The 16,110-nt window shown below is 31.4% G+C and overlaps 1 protein-coding gene across 1 annotated transcript in view; it reads right to left on the bottom strand.

The window, feature by feature from the left end:
* Nucleotides 1–16,110, bottom strand: part of LOC148946939 (vitellogenin-2-like) — a 194,006-nt gene that overhangs the window by 73,004 nt on the left and 104,892 nt on the right. The window contains exons 12-13 of the mRNA XM_089096746.1: nucleotides 4,232–4,404; nucleotides 2,497–2,713 (exon numbers count right to left, since the gene is read on the bottom strand). Coding sequence (XP_088952872.1) covers nucleotides 2,497–2,713; nucleotides 4,232–4,404 — 390 coding nt within the window. The remainder of the gene's footprint in view (nucleotides 1–2,496; nucleotides 2,714–4,231; nucleotides 4,405–16,110) is intronic.

Here is a 16,110-nt window from a genome sequence, read left to right as displayed (position 1 = left end):
GGAGATGGGTGAACATGTGATACAAAGTACTCCAAATACAGAAAAAACAGATCCTTTGTCATCCAAGTATTTCCAGGCTTGTCACTTGCTATCCCAGCAGTCTGCGCGGGGGCTCCATCAAGAAGCCTTTCTACAAAACGTGCTCGTGGGAAAATCAGAAAGGCTGGAATAAATCCTCCCATGGCATTTATAGTGCCCTCCATGGTCACCAGCTTCCCTCTCTCTTGGGAAGTCGTAGCACCAAGCTGCTTTACTTCCTTCGGGCTCAGCACTCTTTGACACTTGGTCTGGATATTCGTGAACCCAGTCTCATCGAGGTCGAAGATCCGGCTAGCAGGGAACTTGTATTATGAATGCAACTCTCCGAGATTCCTGTAAAAAGTGTCAACAGCAACACGATTAAAACCAAGATTTCTCTGGATATTTGTAGGTTCCGGCCTTCGAAGCGAAATCGAAGGATGCTTTCTAAGAAAGCTATGCAACCAGTCTTTGCCTGTAGACTTTTCTGTGTCCCAGCTTGAAAGATATGCAAGCCCATTTCGTTTCACCATGAACAAAGCAAGCTCTCGGGCTCTCTTCCTGGAGAGACTATGATGCGATCGGGATACTTAAAGGATGTACTTTAACTTGAAGGTCCTACTCACTTTCAAATGTTTGCCAGTTTTCGTGGGTAGCTGTATTGCAAAACTTTTATGTTCGTTTATCCGTTCCGTTATCAAACGCAGTGGAATGTCTGCATGAAATTGACCACAAGATATTACAGGTTTCAGTAGCTGGTCTAAGCCAGATCCTAAAAATATGAGCTTCTACTGCTTTCTTCATGTCCTCCTCATTCCAGACGTAAAGCGACGGATCAGCTTTCCTCGTTTATCTAACCTGAAGCCATGACTTCAAGAAGAAGGTCACATTATATGCAGTTAGAAGGCAAGCGACATCGAGAATCAATATATAAAAGCCTGCCGAGGGACGAGACATGGCCTTGAAATCAGCTACATAGTTTTTTTTTCTTAAAAATGACATATTGACATTTCTGGCCAAAAAAAAAACAAAAAAAAAACGATCTAGACCGGTCACAACTTTAAGGAATAACTCGCATTTTTGCAGGGTGGGTGTACCGAGCCTATGGTGACGCCAGGACATCAAGAAGAGACTTACATTGTTTGCAGTTAGAAGACAAGTGACAATAAGAATCCATATATAAAAGTCTACCGCATGGTGCCACCGAACTCGCATGGTTCGCCTGCCATGGTTTGACTGCCCCTTCCGCATGGTTCGCCACCGGACTACCCGGTACAATTTATACATACACACACACATATATATATATATATATATATATATATATATATATATATATATATATATATATATATATATATATATATATATATATATATATATATATATATATATATATATATATATATATATATATATATATATATATATATATATATATATGTAGTGAGCTTCTTCTTTAGGTCAAGACGGCACCACAGGTTCGTTACGACCACCCTGGGAAAAATATGGATTCTTCCTTAAAATCCCGACCAATTTAGATCGTTCTTGTGATCTAAAATGTCAATAATGTAATATATATTATAATTATTAATCGTTTAATTAATTTTAAAAAAAGAACTATCACTCTAACAATAAGACGTTTCTATGGTAGTTGTCAGGGCTTCCTTTCACACTTCGTTATATGTTCTTCGTTCATTTTCAGGTGGTAGCAGAACTTCTAAGCTACATCGACTTTTCACACGAGAAAACGCAATGTATAAACTTCCATGATTAAAATCTTGAGTACTAAGGTCAACGCCAACAAAATTAAAAGTTTGCTCTTGCGACTATGTATAATAATGGCAAATTAGGGCCAAAGTAGAAATTAATGTCGTTGGGCAGTATATCCAGTTTGAACTTTACTCGTCAAAATGCAACATATAACATTCCATGATTAAAACTGGAGTAATAAGGTAGACGCCAACAAATTCAAAGGTATGCTCTTGCAACTTATGTATAGTCGTGGCAAGTGTTGATTCAATTGGAAATTGATGCCGTTGAACAGTACATCCAGTTAGATCTTTACTCGTCAAAATGCAACGTATAACATTCCATGATTAAAACTGGAGTTTTAATCATGAGACAAAAAATAATATTTTACTACCAATATTTTCTTTTACCCACTTGACATCCTTAAATAACGAAACAATATAACCTCACAAGAATTCTATTACCATTAACATAGAAACGCTTTAAACTAAAAAATTATGGGTTTTGTTCAAAAACTATGCCAAACTTCATTTTGATGTATTTTACCTAGTGGCAGCTTATTAGGTCCACTGATGTGAAAATGATAATTCAGGGGGATTTCACGTAATCTTGTCCCTTACTTTTAGATGTCGAGTAAACTAAACAGATTTTGAAATCATATGGATTTCAAAATTCAAAATCCTAGTCAGGAGAAAAGTCTTTTCTGCGACATATCAGCCGTCTTACCTCTATTGAGTCCATACTTAATGATCCAAGGCACCAATTTAGTCTTGTATAAACGTGGCGTGGCAGTACAGTTTCTTGGCTACCAAAGATCTCTGTAAATAAAGTGGCACCGATCCGATTGGCATGAATTTGGCCAGACAAAATGACATTCCTCGAATAATGAAAATTCCAAGGGATTGGTCTAGCAATGGATAAGACAGCGTAAGCTTTTTCAGACCTAAAAATTTGCGTTGTTAGTAATGTTATAATAATTATAGATATTTTAAAAAGAAAACAGAGCGTGGCTTATTCAAAATGGACTTGAAATCCACTTTCCCTACGAATTGAAAAAAAAAACCAACAAGTAAGATGAAATTATAGTAAAGTGGAACATTTAAAGTTCGTAAGTGGGATTTATCCCTCCAAGCCTCCTACTTGATAGCACCTTATTCCTTTGATATCTTGACTGACAAAATATATATACTATTTCAGCTTATCTGTCCAATGAGGAAAGAGGCTTTAACCACGAGTTATATCTAATGCTCATAATGATTCTAGTAGTAAGCAGTCGATCCCATCGCTCTAATCATTGTTTATATTAAATCGAGGTCGTGATGACTGTTAGATAGAGCTAAGTACAGGGCAAATTTCTGACCAAGGTGAGAAAAACTAAGATACGTCACTGTGACAAAAATTCCTTATAATTAAAATCTCATAAAGAATATTACATAAATTTTGTACATGAGATCAGATGGGTTTTATTTTCAACTAATAATTACATCATACTTTACTGGCACTTACCACATTTTTGAAATAACATTATCAACCAAACGTGGAAAATGGTAAGAACGTATGACGCTTTATTAAGTTACTATTGTGGGTTGAACAGCGTCACACAATCTTTCATCACAAACCAAACTCATTCACTCTTCCTACCCTTTTCTTACCTTTCAATACTATTCAACCCTCTCGAATAAAAAAAAATACCCACAAAACAACCCAAAAATATACCAATCAAATATATTCAATTCCCACCCAAAAAAACCTTTTTTATTTAATTTCAAACTGAAACTGGTTTTCTGACTCTCTAATGCTCTCCGGGAAACCATTCCACAAATTAACTGAATAATTTCTAATTAAAAAACAAAATCGACTCGAACTCCTTACTTCTGAGACTTAGCTTCCACGAACTCTAGTCCTATGCTGATGATAATCTGAATAAAACTTAACATGTCTAAAATATTCAGGAGATGATCTATTAAGCACTTGGTAAGTAAACACTCTCGCCTGATGGTCCCTGATCTGATGAACATTTAAAATTCTAAAACTCAAAAAACATTCACGCGTGTGCTCATACTGAATAAACTCACCTAGTACTCGAAGCGCCTTATTCTGAAGAATCTGCAGTCTTTTAATATTTGAAGAAAAATTAGATGCATAAATACAGCAACCACAGTATGATATACATTTCTTAAAACAGTTAAAGGTAACACGTGTTTCAAACGCCGCATCACTCCAAGACCTCGTGCAAGTTTAGAAGAAATCATATTTAGTGTTTAAATAATTTGCGTGGTAGCAAATAATTTGCGATTTCAAGATTTGAATTAATCAGGTCCTAAAGCAAAATTTTCCAAATACAAAAGTAAGGGAATGCTAGTTTTAACACTTGTAAAATCCATTCAAAATCTATAATGAATTTCTTTTGCACAATTCCGCAACTACCTTTTAGTTTTTTTGTGAACGAGTGAGTACTTACGGTTCTACCATCGCTGGAACGGGGTTTTTCATTGCAGAAAGTGATTTCAAAGTCGTATATATAAAGGATGCAACTTGCATATCTCGTTCAAACCAAGTCGATATAGCAAACTCCTGCCATCTATGGATTGGAGGATTAGCAAGGACAAGCAGTATAAATGCTGCAATTCGGACCTGCAAAAAATCTCCACTAAAAATATTAAAATGAAAAAAAATCAAAAGGTGTTATGTTATTCCTAAATTAACTTAATCAATTTATCACGGTTGTGGCGGTAGTTGCAACTTCGCAAAGACTGAAGCATGCCCGTAGTAAAATAATATTCTTGTGAAAAAATGTGAGAGAAGTTTTCTAATTGACATATATTAGTTTATCAACATTACTCATTGGCAAAATGTTAATGTAATAAATAGTAAATAAGTAAATAATATTTTGTACCAAAAAAAAAAAAAAAAAAAAATATAAGCCGTTAAGAATTGAACTTAAAATCCCTCAAAATTTCGGATAGCGCAAGCAGTTTACTGGATGGTTATAGGGTGATAATTTAATGTTTAATTATTTTGATCACCAGGAAAACCTACTGAATTTGGAGCTTCTTCGACTTATGATTTTCTTTTATTCATTTTTATAAGCCAATTCTAACAGCATCCGAAGAAATTACATACTTGGTGGTGACTAGGGCTTATTCGATGGATACTTATTTGCATACCTACTTTAAAATAAACCTTATACAACCGTTAATGTTAGTGGGACTAACTGAGGCCAGACCCTCTCTGAAGAGGTCCAGTCAATTAGATCTTTCGGCATGACGACAAAATCGATCGGTGTCTCGCGCATCATGCAGGATGCAACACTATCCAGTTGGCGTGGTTGCATATAGCATAATCCATTTAATGGATAAAGTAAAGGTGAATACACGCTGTTCAGTTGTTATTCAAAGTGGGATAAATTAAGGTATACCAGACGAGGACCTAGTACTATTCTCACTTATCTTGGCGCCAGATCTGGGTCAGGTAATAGCAAATTAGGGTTTTATCTGTGGAATGGATAAAGCTATCTGTGGAATGGATATCAATAGCTGATTAAGCCCTGTTTAGATTCATTCTATTAAGGAAATTGTTTAGTCCTCGTTTTCTCGTGTTTCTTTTCTTTTTCAAGAGCCACCATTGCACAGTTTGATTAACAGACAAATTGCCTAGTAATATTTTTTTTCTCTACTACATGTGACAGTGTAATAGGTTTAGTGACAGAGAGCAAATGCTCCTCAGTAGATTGTATATATGGAATTCCAGGGGTTTATGTTCCTTGGCACCTTTCCAAGGCAGATTACCAGACTGGTTATTGCTATTGATATCAATTGCACAAGGAATTTCACATGGTATACACTACAGTTTAACGTGCACATTGCAAAAAGCAAGCAAACCTATAAAGTGGTCAAACACGTTTTGAAACTATAGTCGAGATTGTATAACACAATCAGACTGGTTTTTTGCTATTGATATCAATTGCACAAGAATGTGCAGTACAGTTTCACGTGCACATTGCAAAAAGTGACCAATCCTTTTATAACTATAAAGTTGTAAACACGTATTCAAACAACAGTCAGGATTGTATAAGACAATCAGACTGGTTATTGCAATATATATCAAACTTACACGGAATTTCACCAGAATATGCAGTACAGTTTCACGCGGACATTTTAAAAAGCTGGCAAACCTATAAAGTGGTCAAACATGTTTTGAGAATATAATTCCTTGTGTAATTGATATCAATAGCAATAATCAGTCTGGTTGCGTTTTCTGTTGCCCTTCATGGAGTTTGTATTTTTTTTCTTTTATCCATTAAGGTAAACCATCAAAGTATTTAGTTTTGTATGGTTCAGTCACTTTGTGTGATTTTGACTTAAAGCTTCAATTGCTATGAGGTATATCAATATGCTGTTGAATCATTTACCAAAAAAATAACTCTATTTGCAAAAAAAAAGGTTTAGTATTTGCGAATTGAACTCTATGAATGATATTAATTAATGTTTGAATAATAGGAGCGTGAATGATTCTAATTAGTGATTGGATCGTATGAAGATGGAGAAAAAGGGTTAAAGTGATTAGCAGTTAAGGTAACCCCGAAGAGCATGTTAACTCACAGCTTATTTATTATAAATTTGGAACACTATCAATCTATGGAAATGGTTAACGATGATAAAATGATCTTATGACTTGACCTGGCTTTACTTCTTCGATGTGTTCTGTTTAATACACAATTGGCGTTTGAACAGTGTTGTCAATTTAAAATATAGTTTAACGTTATAGTATACTAAAAAGTTGATACTAAGAGAGATGTAGATGGCAAGAAAAGAATTTTAATAATGGATAGCTTTACTTCTTCGATGTGTTCTGTATAATACACAAGTGGCGTTTGAACAGTGTTGTCAGTTTAAAATAGAGTTTAACGTTATAGTATACTAAAAAGTTGATACTAAGAGAGATGTAGATGACAAGAAAAGAGTTTTAATAATGAAATTCAGAACAAACCTTAGAAATTCTTGCAAATCAAGTAGTAAGGTGTATGTGAGTACGAACCATCAAGGATCATAAGCACCAACGACCCTAACCAGCAGAGAAATCAACCCTCCAAAGGTCCCCTACCCCAAAACTCGAAGGGAGCCCCCCTCCCCTCCAACTTTTTGGCCCCCTCCCCGCATTTTTTTTGGAATTTTTTTTTTATTTTTTTTAATTATTTGTTTTTTAACATGATATATTTTTTCAACTTTTTTACATGTCTTCGAATGAGATGAAACATACTTGAAACAAAAAAAAATCACATTTAATATTTTCCAAACTCAAAATGAGAATGGGAAAAACATGTTAGTCATGACCTTTACTATTAGAAAAATAATGTTTGTAGTAACACTTTTTTTTATTGGACTAAAATTTTTTTTGGACTTAAAAATTATTCAACTTTTTTTTTACGTATCTTAAAATGACATAAAATATGCTTACGACTCTAACAAATGTACTCTATGCTTACTCAGAGACACGATGCGGCTTTCCCACTGGTACTTTATGGCAGGTTATCGACACTACCTAGTTTATTGCATGTATTAAATCATTGTTTTTCTACGCGATGGAACGATAAATACATAAGTCATATCTTTATAAAAAAAAAAGTGAAGATGGAGCATTTTAATAAAGTGTGTTCACAAGACAATGTTATTGTAGCATTGAATGCCAACAAGGAGAAGTATTTAAACTATGAAACAAGTACAAGTGGTAGCACTATTGGAAATGTATTGTCATGACAGTAAGGAATTGAATTTCTTTGGAGTACCGAAAAAATTCAACTCTTATGTTGGAGGATTGGATTTCTTTCATTGAAATGCAAGAGTTGGAATGTTTCAGTAGTGTTTTGTCGTGATTTATCTTGTCACAGTTACATTCTCTTGATTTTTCAAAGTTCATTTTGGATTTCTTTCGTTGAAATGCAAGAGTTGGAATATTTCAGTAGTGTTTTGTCGTGGTTTACCTTGTCACAGCTACATTCTCTTGATTTTCAAAGTTCTTTTTGGATTTCTTTCATTGAAATGCAAGAGTTTGAATATTTCAGTAGTGTTTTGTTATGGTTTACATTGTCACAGTTACATTCTATTGATTTTTCAAAGTTCATTTTTGAATTTCTTTTGTTGAAATGGAGAGAGTTGGAATATTTCAGTAGTGTTTTGTCATGGTTTACCTTGTCACACTTACATTCTCTTGATTTTTCAAAGTTCATTTTGGATTTCTTTCGTTAAAATGCAAGAGTTAGAATATTTCAGTAGTGGTTTGTCGTGGTTTACCTTGTCACAGTTACATTCTCTTGATTTTTCAAAATTCATTTTTGAATTTCTTTCGTTGAAATGCAAGAGTTGGAATATTTCAGTAGTATTTTGTCATGGTTTACCTTGTCACAGTTACATTCTATTGATTTTTCAAAGTTCATTTTGGATTTCTTTCGTTGAAATGCATGAGTTGGAAACATCGTTTGTCGAATATGTCGGACATAAATTTTTTATCAAGAAAAAATCTGAATGCGTATAAGGTATAGTACGAATGGCTTGCAAAAACACGAAAATACCATCAGAATGGATAAATTCTTTATCAATATCCGTTGTTTGATACGTCATTATTAGAAAAAATTGTAAGTAAGTAAGTAAGTAAGTAACAAACTCTTTCTTGAATTTACCACTTGGATACACATTACAAAAATTTAATTCAGGAAATTATAAAAAAATTGAACAAATTCTTTATTAAAATTCATTATCGATTGATGTCGCTCCCTAGACAGACAATACAGCAATTTCACAAAATCTAAGTATAGGAGTGATTAAATTCTATATCAACATCCATTTCTCGGATACATAGGAAAAAGTTGACAAAATCTAAGTGTTATGAGTGAATAAACTTTTTTTATCAACATCTTTTGTCAGATACATCGGATAAAATTGACAGAATCTAAGTGTCAGAGTGAATAATTTTTTTTATCAACATCCTTTGTCAGATACATCAAATAAAATTGACAAAATCTAAATTTCAGAATGAATAAATGCTTTAACAACATCCTTTATCGGATATGTCGCATAAAATTGACAAAATCTAAGTATCAGAGTGATTAAATTCTATATCAGCAACCCTTTCTCGAATACATGGGATAAAATTGAAAAAATCTAAGCGTCAGAGTGAATAAATTTTTTTATACCAACATCTATTGTCAGATACATCGAATATAATTGACAAAATCTAAGTATCAGAGTGAATAAATAATTTATCAGCATCTTTTGTCGAATATATCGGATAAAAGTGACAAAAACGAAGTACCAGAGTGAATAAATACATTATCAACATCATTTGTCGGATATGCCAGTTAAAATTGACATGTCAGATAAATTTGACAAAATCTAAGTGTCAGAGTGAATAATTTTTTTTTCTCAACATCTTTTGTCAGATACATCAAATATAATTAACAAAATCTAAGTGTCAGAGTGAATAATTTTCTTATCAACATCCTCTGTCAGATATATTCGATAAAATTGAAAAAATCTAAGTATCATAGTGAATAAATGATTTATCAACATTACTTGTCGGATATGTCAGACAAAATTTTTCTATCAAGGATATATCTGAATGAGTTTAAGTTATAGTACGAATGTCTTGAAAAAAACACGACAATAATATCAGAATGAATAAATTCTTTATCAACATCCGTTGTTGGATATGTCATTATGAAAAAAAATTGTAAGTAAGTAAGTAAGTAAGTAACAAACTCTTTCTTGAATTCACCTCTTGGATACACAATACAGAAATTTAATTCAAGAAATTATGGAAAAAAATTTGAACAAATTCTTTATTATTATTCATTATCGATTGATGTCGCTTCCTAGACAGACAATACAGAAATTTCACAAAATCTAAGTATAGGAGTGATTAAATTCTATATTAACATCCATTTCTCGGATACATAGGAAAAAGTTGACAAAATCTAAGTGTTAGAGTGAATAATTTTTTTTTATCAACAACTTTTGTTAGATACATGGAATATAATTGACAAAATCTAAGTGTTAGAGTGAATAATTTTTTTATCAACATCCTTTGTCAGATACATCAAACAAAATTGACAAAATCTAAATTTCAGAATGAATAAATGCTTTAACAACATCCTTTATCGGATATGTCGGATAAAATTGACAAAATCTAAGTATCAGAGTGACTAAATTCTATGTCAACATCCTTTTCTCAGATACATCGAATAAAATTGAAAAATTCTAAGTGTTAGAGTGAATAATTTTTTTTATCAACATCCTTTGCCAGATACATCGGTTAAAATTGACAAAATCTAAGTATCAGAATAAATAAATGCTTAAACAACATCCTTTATCGGATATGTCGGAAAAAATTGACAAAATCTAAGCATCAGAGTGACTAAATTCTATATCAAGATCCTTTTCTCGGATACATAGAATAAAATTGATAAAATATAAGTGTCAGAGTGAATAAATTTTTTTATCAACATCTTTTTCTCGGATACATTGGATAAAATTGACAAAATCTAAATTTCAGAATGAATAAATTCATTATCAACATCCTTTGTCGGATATGTCGGACAAAATTGACAAATCTAAGTATCAGAGTGACTAAATTATATATAAACATCATTTTCTCGGATACATATGATAAAATTTATATAATCTAAGTGTCAGTGTGAATAAATTTTTTTATCAACATCCCTTGTTAGATAAATGAAATTAAGTTGACAAAATCTATATTTCAGAATAAATAAATGTATTATCAACATCCTTTATCGGATATGTCGGATAAAATTGACAAAATCTAAGTGTCAGAGTGAATAATTTTTTTTATGAACATCCTTTGCCAGAAACATTGAATAAAATTGATAAAATATAAGTGTCAGAGTGAATAAATTTTTTTATCAACATCCTTTGTCATATACATAAAATAAAATTGAAAAAATCTATGTATCAGAGTGAATAATTTTTTTGTCAACATCCTTTACCAGATACATCGAATAAAAATTGATAAAATGTAAATACCAGAGTGAACAACCTTTTTTTATCATTATCGTTTGTCAGATACATCGAATAAAAATTGGCAAAATCTAAATATCAGAATGAATAAATGCTTTAACAACAGGCTTTATCGGATATGTCGGACCAAATTGAAAAAGTCTAAGTTCAGAGTGATTAAATTCTACATCAACATCCTTTTCTCAGATACATAGATTAAAATTGACAAAATCTAAGTGTTAGAGTCAATATTTTTTTTATCAACATCCTTTGCCAGTTACATCTGATAAAATTGACAAAATCTAAGTGTCAGAGTGAATAAATTCATTATCAACATCTGTTTTCAGATATGTCGGATAAAATTGATAAAATTTAATTATCAGAGTAATTAAATTCCATATCAACATCATTTTCTCGGATACATGGGATATAATTGACAAAAACTAAGAATCAAAGTGAATAAATGTTTTATCAACATCGTTTAAATGCATTATCAATATCATTTGTCGGCTATATCGGATAAAATTGACAAAATCTAAGTATCAGATTGATTAAATTCTATATAAATATCTCTTTCTCGGGTACATGGGATAAAATTGACGAAATCTAAGTATCAGATTGATTAAATTCTATATCAACATCCCTTTCTTGGGTACATGGGATAAAATCGAAAAAATCTAAGCATCAGAGTGTTAGCTTACGTGCGCGCACCTAAGCTAACTTAACCTTACCTATGGTTTTGATATTTCCAAGGTGCTTTCCCAGTGGCACTGCTGACATCTATAACCGGTCTAACCCAAATTCAACGTAACGACGCATGAAGTCAAAATGAATAGAACTTGGATTTTATGACTGTTATCTGATGTATCTGATAAAAAACTTTGAAAACGAATTTATTCTTTCTGGTGCTTAGATTTTGTCAATTTTACCCGATGTATCTGACATGTGATGTTGATAATGCATTTAAGAGATATTGATAAAGCATTTATTCACTCTTATACTTAGATTTTGTCGATTCTATTCCATGTATCTGAAGAATGGGATGTTGATACAAAATTTAAAAACTTTCATACTTATGTTTTGTCAAGTTTATCCCATGTATTCCAGAAAGGGGCGTTGATATAAAATTTAATTAATCTGCTACTTAGATTCTGTCAATTTTATCTGATATAATCGAAAAACTATGTTGATAATGCATTTCAAGGATGTTGGTAAAGCCATTATTCACTCTGATACTTAGATTTTGTCAATTGTATCCTATGTATCTGAGAAAGGGATCTTAATATGGAATTTTATCACCCTGATACTTAGATTCTGTCAATTTTATCCGACATATAGGACAAAGGATGTTGATAATAAATTTAGATTTTGTCAATTTTATTCAACATATCCGACAAAGGATGCTGAACAAGCATTTATTCACTCTGATATTTAGATTTTTTAATTATAATTGTTGTCAGCTGATAAAATATGTTGATAAAAAATAAATTATTCACTCTGATACTTAGATTTTGTCAATTTTATCCCATGTACCCGAGAAAGAGATGTTGATATAGAATTTAGTCAATCTGATACTTAGATTTCGTCAATTTTATCCCATGTACCCGAGAAAGGGATGTTGATATAGAATTTAATCAATCTGATACTTAGATTTTGTCAATTTTATCCGATATATACGACAAATGATGTGGATAATGCATTTAAAGGATGTTGATAAAGAATTTATTGACTCTGATACTTAGATTTTGTCAATTTTATCCCATGTATCCGAGAAAATGATGTTTATATGGAATTTAATCACCCTGATACTTAGATTTTATCAATTTTATCCGACATATTCAACAACGGATGTTGATAATGAATTTATTCACTCTGACACTTAGATTTTGACAATTTTATCCGATGTAACTGGCAAAGGATGTTGATAAAAAAGAATTCACTCTATCACTTAGATTTTGTCAATTTTAATCTATGTATCCGAGAAAGGGATGTTGATGTACAATCTAATCACACTGATACCTAGACTTTGTCAATTTTATCTGAGATATCTGAAAAAGCATTTTATTCATGTATTTATTTATTCTGATATTCAGATTTTGTCAATTTTTATTCGATGTATCTGACAAAGGATGTTGATAAAAAAAAGTTTGTTCACTCTGGCACTTATATTTATCAATTTTTATTCGATGTATCTGGCAAAGGATGTTGACAAAAAAATATTCACTCTGATACTTAGATTTTGTCAATTTTATTTTATGTATCTGACAAAGGATGTTGATAAAAAAAAATATTCACTCTGACACTTATATTTTATCAATTTTATTCGATGTATCTGGCAAAGGATCTTCATAAAAAAATTTATTCACTCTGATACTTATATTTTGTCAATTTTATCCGACATATCCAACAAAGGATGTTGATAATGAATTTATTCATTCTGAAATTTCGATTTTGTCAATTTTATTTGATGTATCTGACAACGGATGTTGATAAAAAAATTTATTCACTCTGACACTCAGATTTTGTCAATTTTATCCTATGTATCCGAGAAAATGATTTTGATATAAAATTTAATCACTCTGATACTTAGATTTTGTCAATTTTATCCGACATATCCGATAAAGGATGTTGATAATGAATTTTTTCATTCTGAAATTTAGATTTTGTCAATTTTATCCAACGTATCCGAGAAAAAGATGTTGATGAAAAAAATTTATTCACTCTGACACTTATATTTTATCAATTTTATTCGATGTTTCCGAGAAAAGGATCTTGATATAGAATTTCGTCACTTTGATACTTAGATTTTGTCAATTTTTTCCGATATATCCGATAAAGGATGTTGTTAAAGCATTTATTTATTCTGATACTTAGATTTTGTCAATTTTAGCCGATGTATCTGGCAAAGGATGTTGGTAAAAAAATTTATTCACTCTAACACTTAGAATTTGTCAATTTTATTCGATGTATCTGAAAAGGATGTTGATCTAGAATTTACTCTCTCTGATACTTAGATTTTGTCAATTTTATCCGACATATCCGATAAAGGATGTTGTTAAAGCATTTATTCATTCTGAAATTTAGATTTTGTCAATTTTATTTGATGTATCTGACAAAGGATGTTGATAAAAAAATTATTCACTCTAACACTTAGATTTTGTCAATTATATTCCATGTATCTGACAAAAGTTGTTGATAAAAAAAAATATTCACTCTAACGCTTAGATTTTGTCAACTTTTTCCTATGTATCCGAGAAATGGATGTTGATATAGAATTTAATCATTCCTATACTTAGATTTTGTGAAATTGCTGTATTGTCTGTCTAGGAAGCGATATCAATCGATAATGAATGTTAATAAAGAATTTGTTCAATTTTTTTTTGCATAATTTGCTGAATTAAATTTCTGTATTGTGTATCCAAGAGGTGAATTCAAGAAAGAGTTTGTTACTTACTTACTTACTTACAATTTTTTTTTCATATTGACATATCCAACAACGGATGTTGATAAAGAATTTTTTCATTCTGATAGTATTTTCGTGTTTTTTGCAAGCCATTTGTACTATACCTTAAACGCATTCAGATATTTCTTTGATAAAAAAATTTTGTCCGACATATCCGACAAATTATGTTGATAAAGCATTTATTCACTCTGATACTTAGATTTTGTCAATTTTATCCAGTGAATCTGACAGAGGATGTTGATAAAAAAATTATTCACTCTAACACTTAGATTTTGTCAATTATATTCAATGTATCTGACAAAACATGTTGATAAAAAAATTTATTCACTCTAAAACTTAGATTTTGTCAACTTTTTCCTATGTATCCAAAAAATGGATGTTAATATAGAATTTAATCATTCCTATACTTAGATTTTTTCAAATTACTGTTTTGTCTGTATAGGAAGCGACATCAATCGATAATGAATGTTAATAATGAATTTGTTCAATTTTTCTTTCATAATTTCCTGAATTAAATTTCTGTATCGTGTATCCAAGAGGTGAATTCAAGAAAGAGTTTGTTACTTACTTACTTACTTACTTACAATTTTTTTCATAACGACATATCCAACAACGGATGTTGATAAAGAATTTATTCATTCTGATAGTATTTTCGTGTTTTTTGCCAGCCATTCGTACTATACCTTAAACGCATTCAGATATTTCCTTGATAAAAAAATTCTGTCCGATTTATCCGACAAATGATGTTTCCAACTCATGCATTTCAACGAAAGAAATCCAAAATGAACTTTGAAAAATCAATAGAATGTATCTTTGACAATGTAAACCACGACAAAACACTACTGAAATATTCCAACTCTTGCATTTCAACGAAAGAAATTCAAAAATGAACTTTGAAAAATCAATAGAATGTAACTGTGACCAGGTAAACCACGACAAAACACTACTGAAATATTCCAACTCATGCATGTCAACGAAAGAAATCCAAAATGAACTTTGAAAAATCAAAAGAATGTAACTGAGACAAGGTAAACCACGACAAAACACTACTGAAATATTCCAACTCTTGCATTTCAAGGAAAGGAATTCAAAATGAATTTTAAAAAATCAAGAGAATGTAAGTGTGACAAGGTAAACCAAAACAAAACACTACTGAAATATCCCAACTCTTGCATTTCAACGAAAGAAATCCAAAATGAACTTTGAAAAATCAAAAGAATGTAACTGTGACCAGATAAACCAAAAAAAAACACTACAGAAATACTTCAACTCTCTCATTTCAACGATAGAACTTCAAAAATGGACTTTGAAAAATCCATAGAATGTAACTGTGAAAGTGTAAACCAGAACAAAATACTACTGAAATATTCAAAATCATGTATTTCAACGAAATAAATCCAAAATGAACTTTGAAAAATCAAGAGAATGTAACTGTGACAAGGTAAACCACGAAAAAACACTACTGAAATATTCCAACTCTTGCATTTCAATGAAAGAAATCCAATCCACCAACATAAGAGTTGAATTTTTTCGGTACTCCAAAAAAATTTAATTCCTTACCGTCATGACGATGCATGCATACATTTCCAATAGTGCTACCACTTGTACTTGTTTCATAGTTTAAATACTTCTCCTTGTCGGCCTTCCATGCTACAATAGCATTGTCTTGTGAACACAGTTTATTAAAATGCTCCATCTTCACTTTTTTTTAAAGATATGACTAATGTGTTTGTCGTTCCACCGCGTAGAAAAACAATGATTTAATACATGCAATAAACTAGGTAGTGTCGATAACCCGCCATAAAGCACCAGTGGGAAAGCCGCATCGTGTCTCTGAGCAAGCATAGAGTACAATTGTTAGAGCCG

This window comes from Artemia sp. Qi Xiang Cuo, chromosome 11, assembly GCF_049724085.1.
Source record: "Artemia sp. Qi Xiang Cuo chromosome 11, ASM4972408v1, whole genome shotgun sequence".
In the NCBI taxonomy this organism is placed as follows: Eukaryota; Metazoa; Arthropoda; class Branchiopoda; order Anostraca; family Artemiidae; genus Artemia; species Artemia sp. Qi Xiang Cuo.
This window is presented reverse-complemented; position numbering and strand designations above follow the sequence as displayed.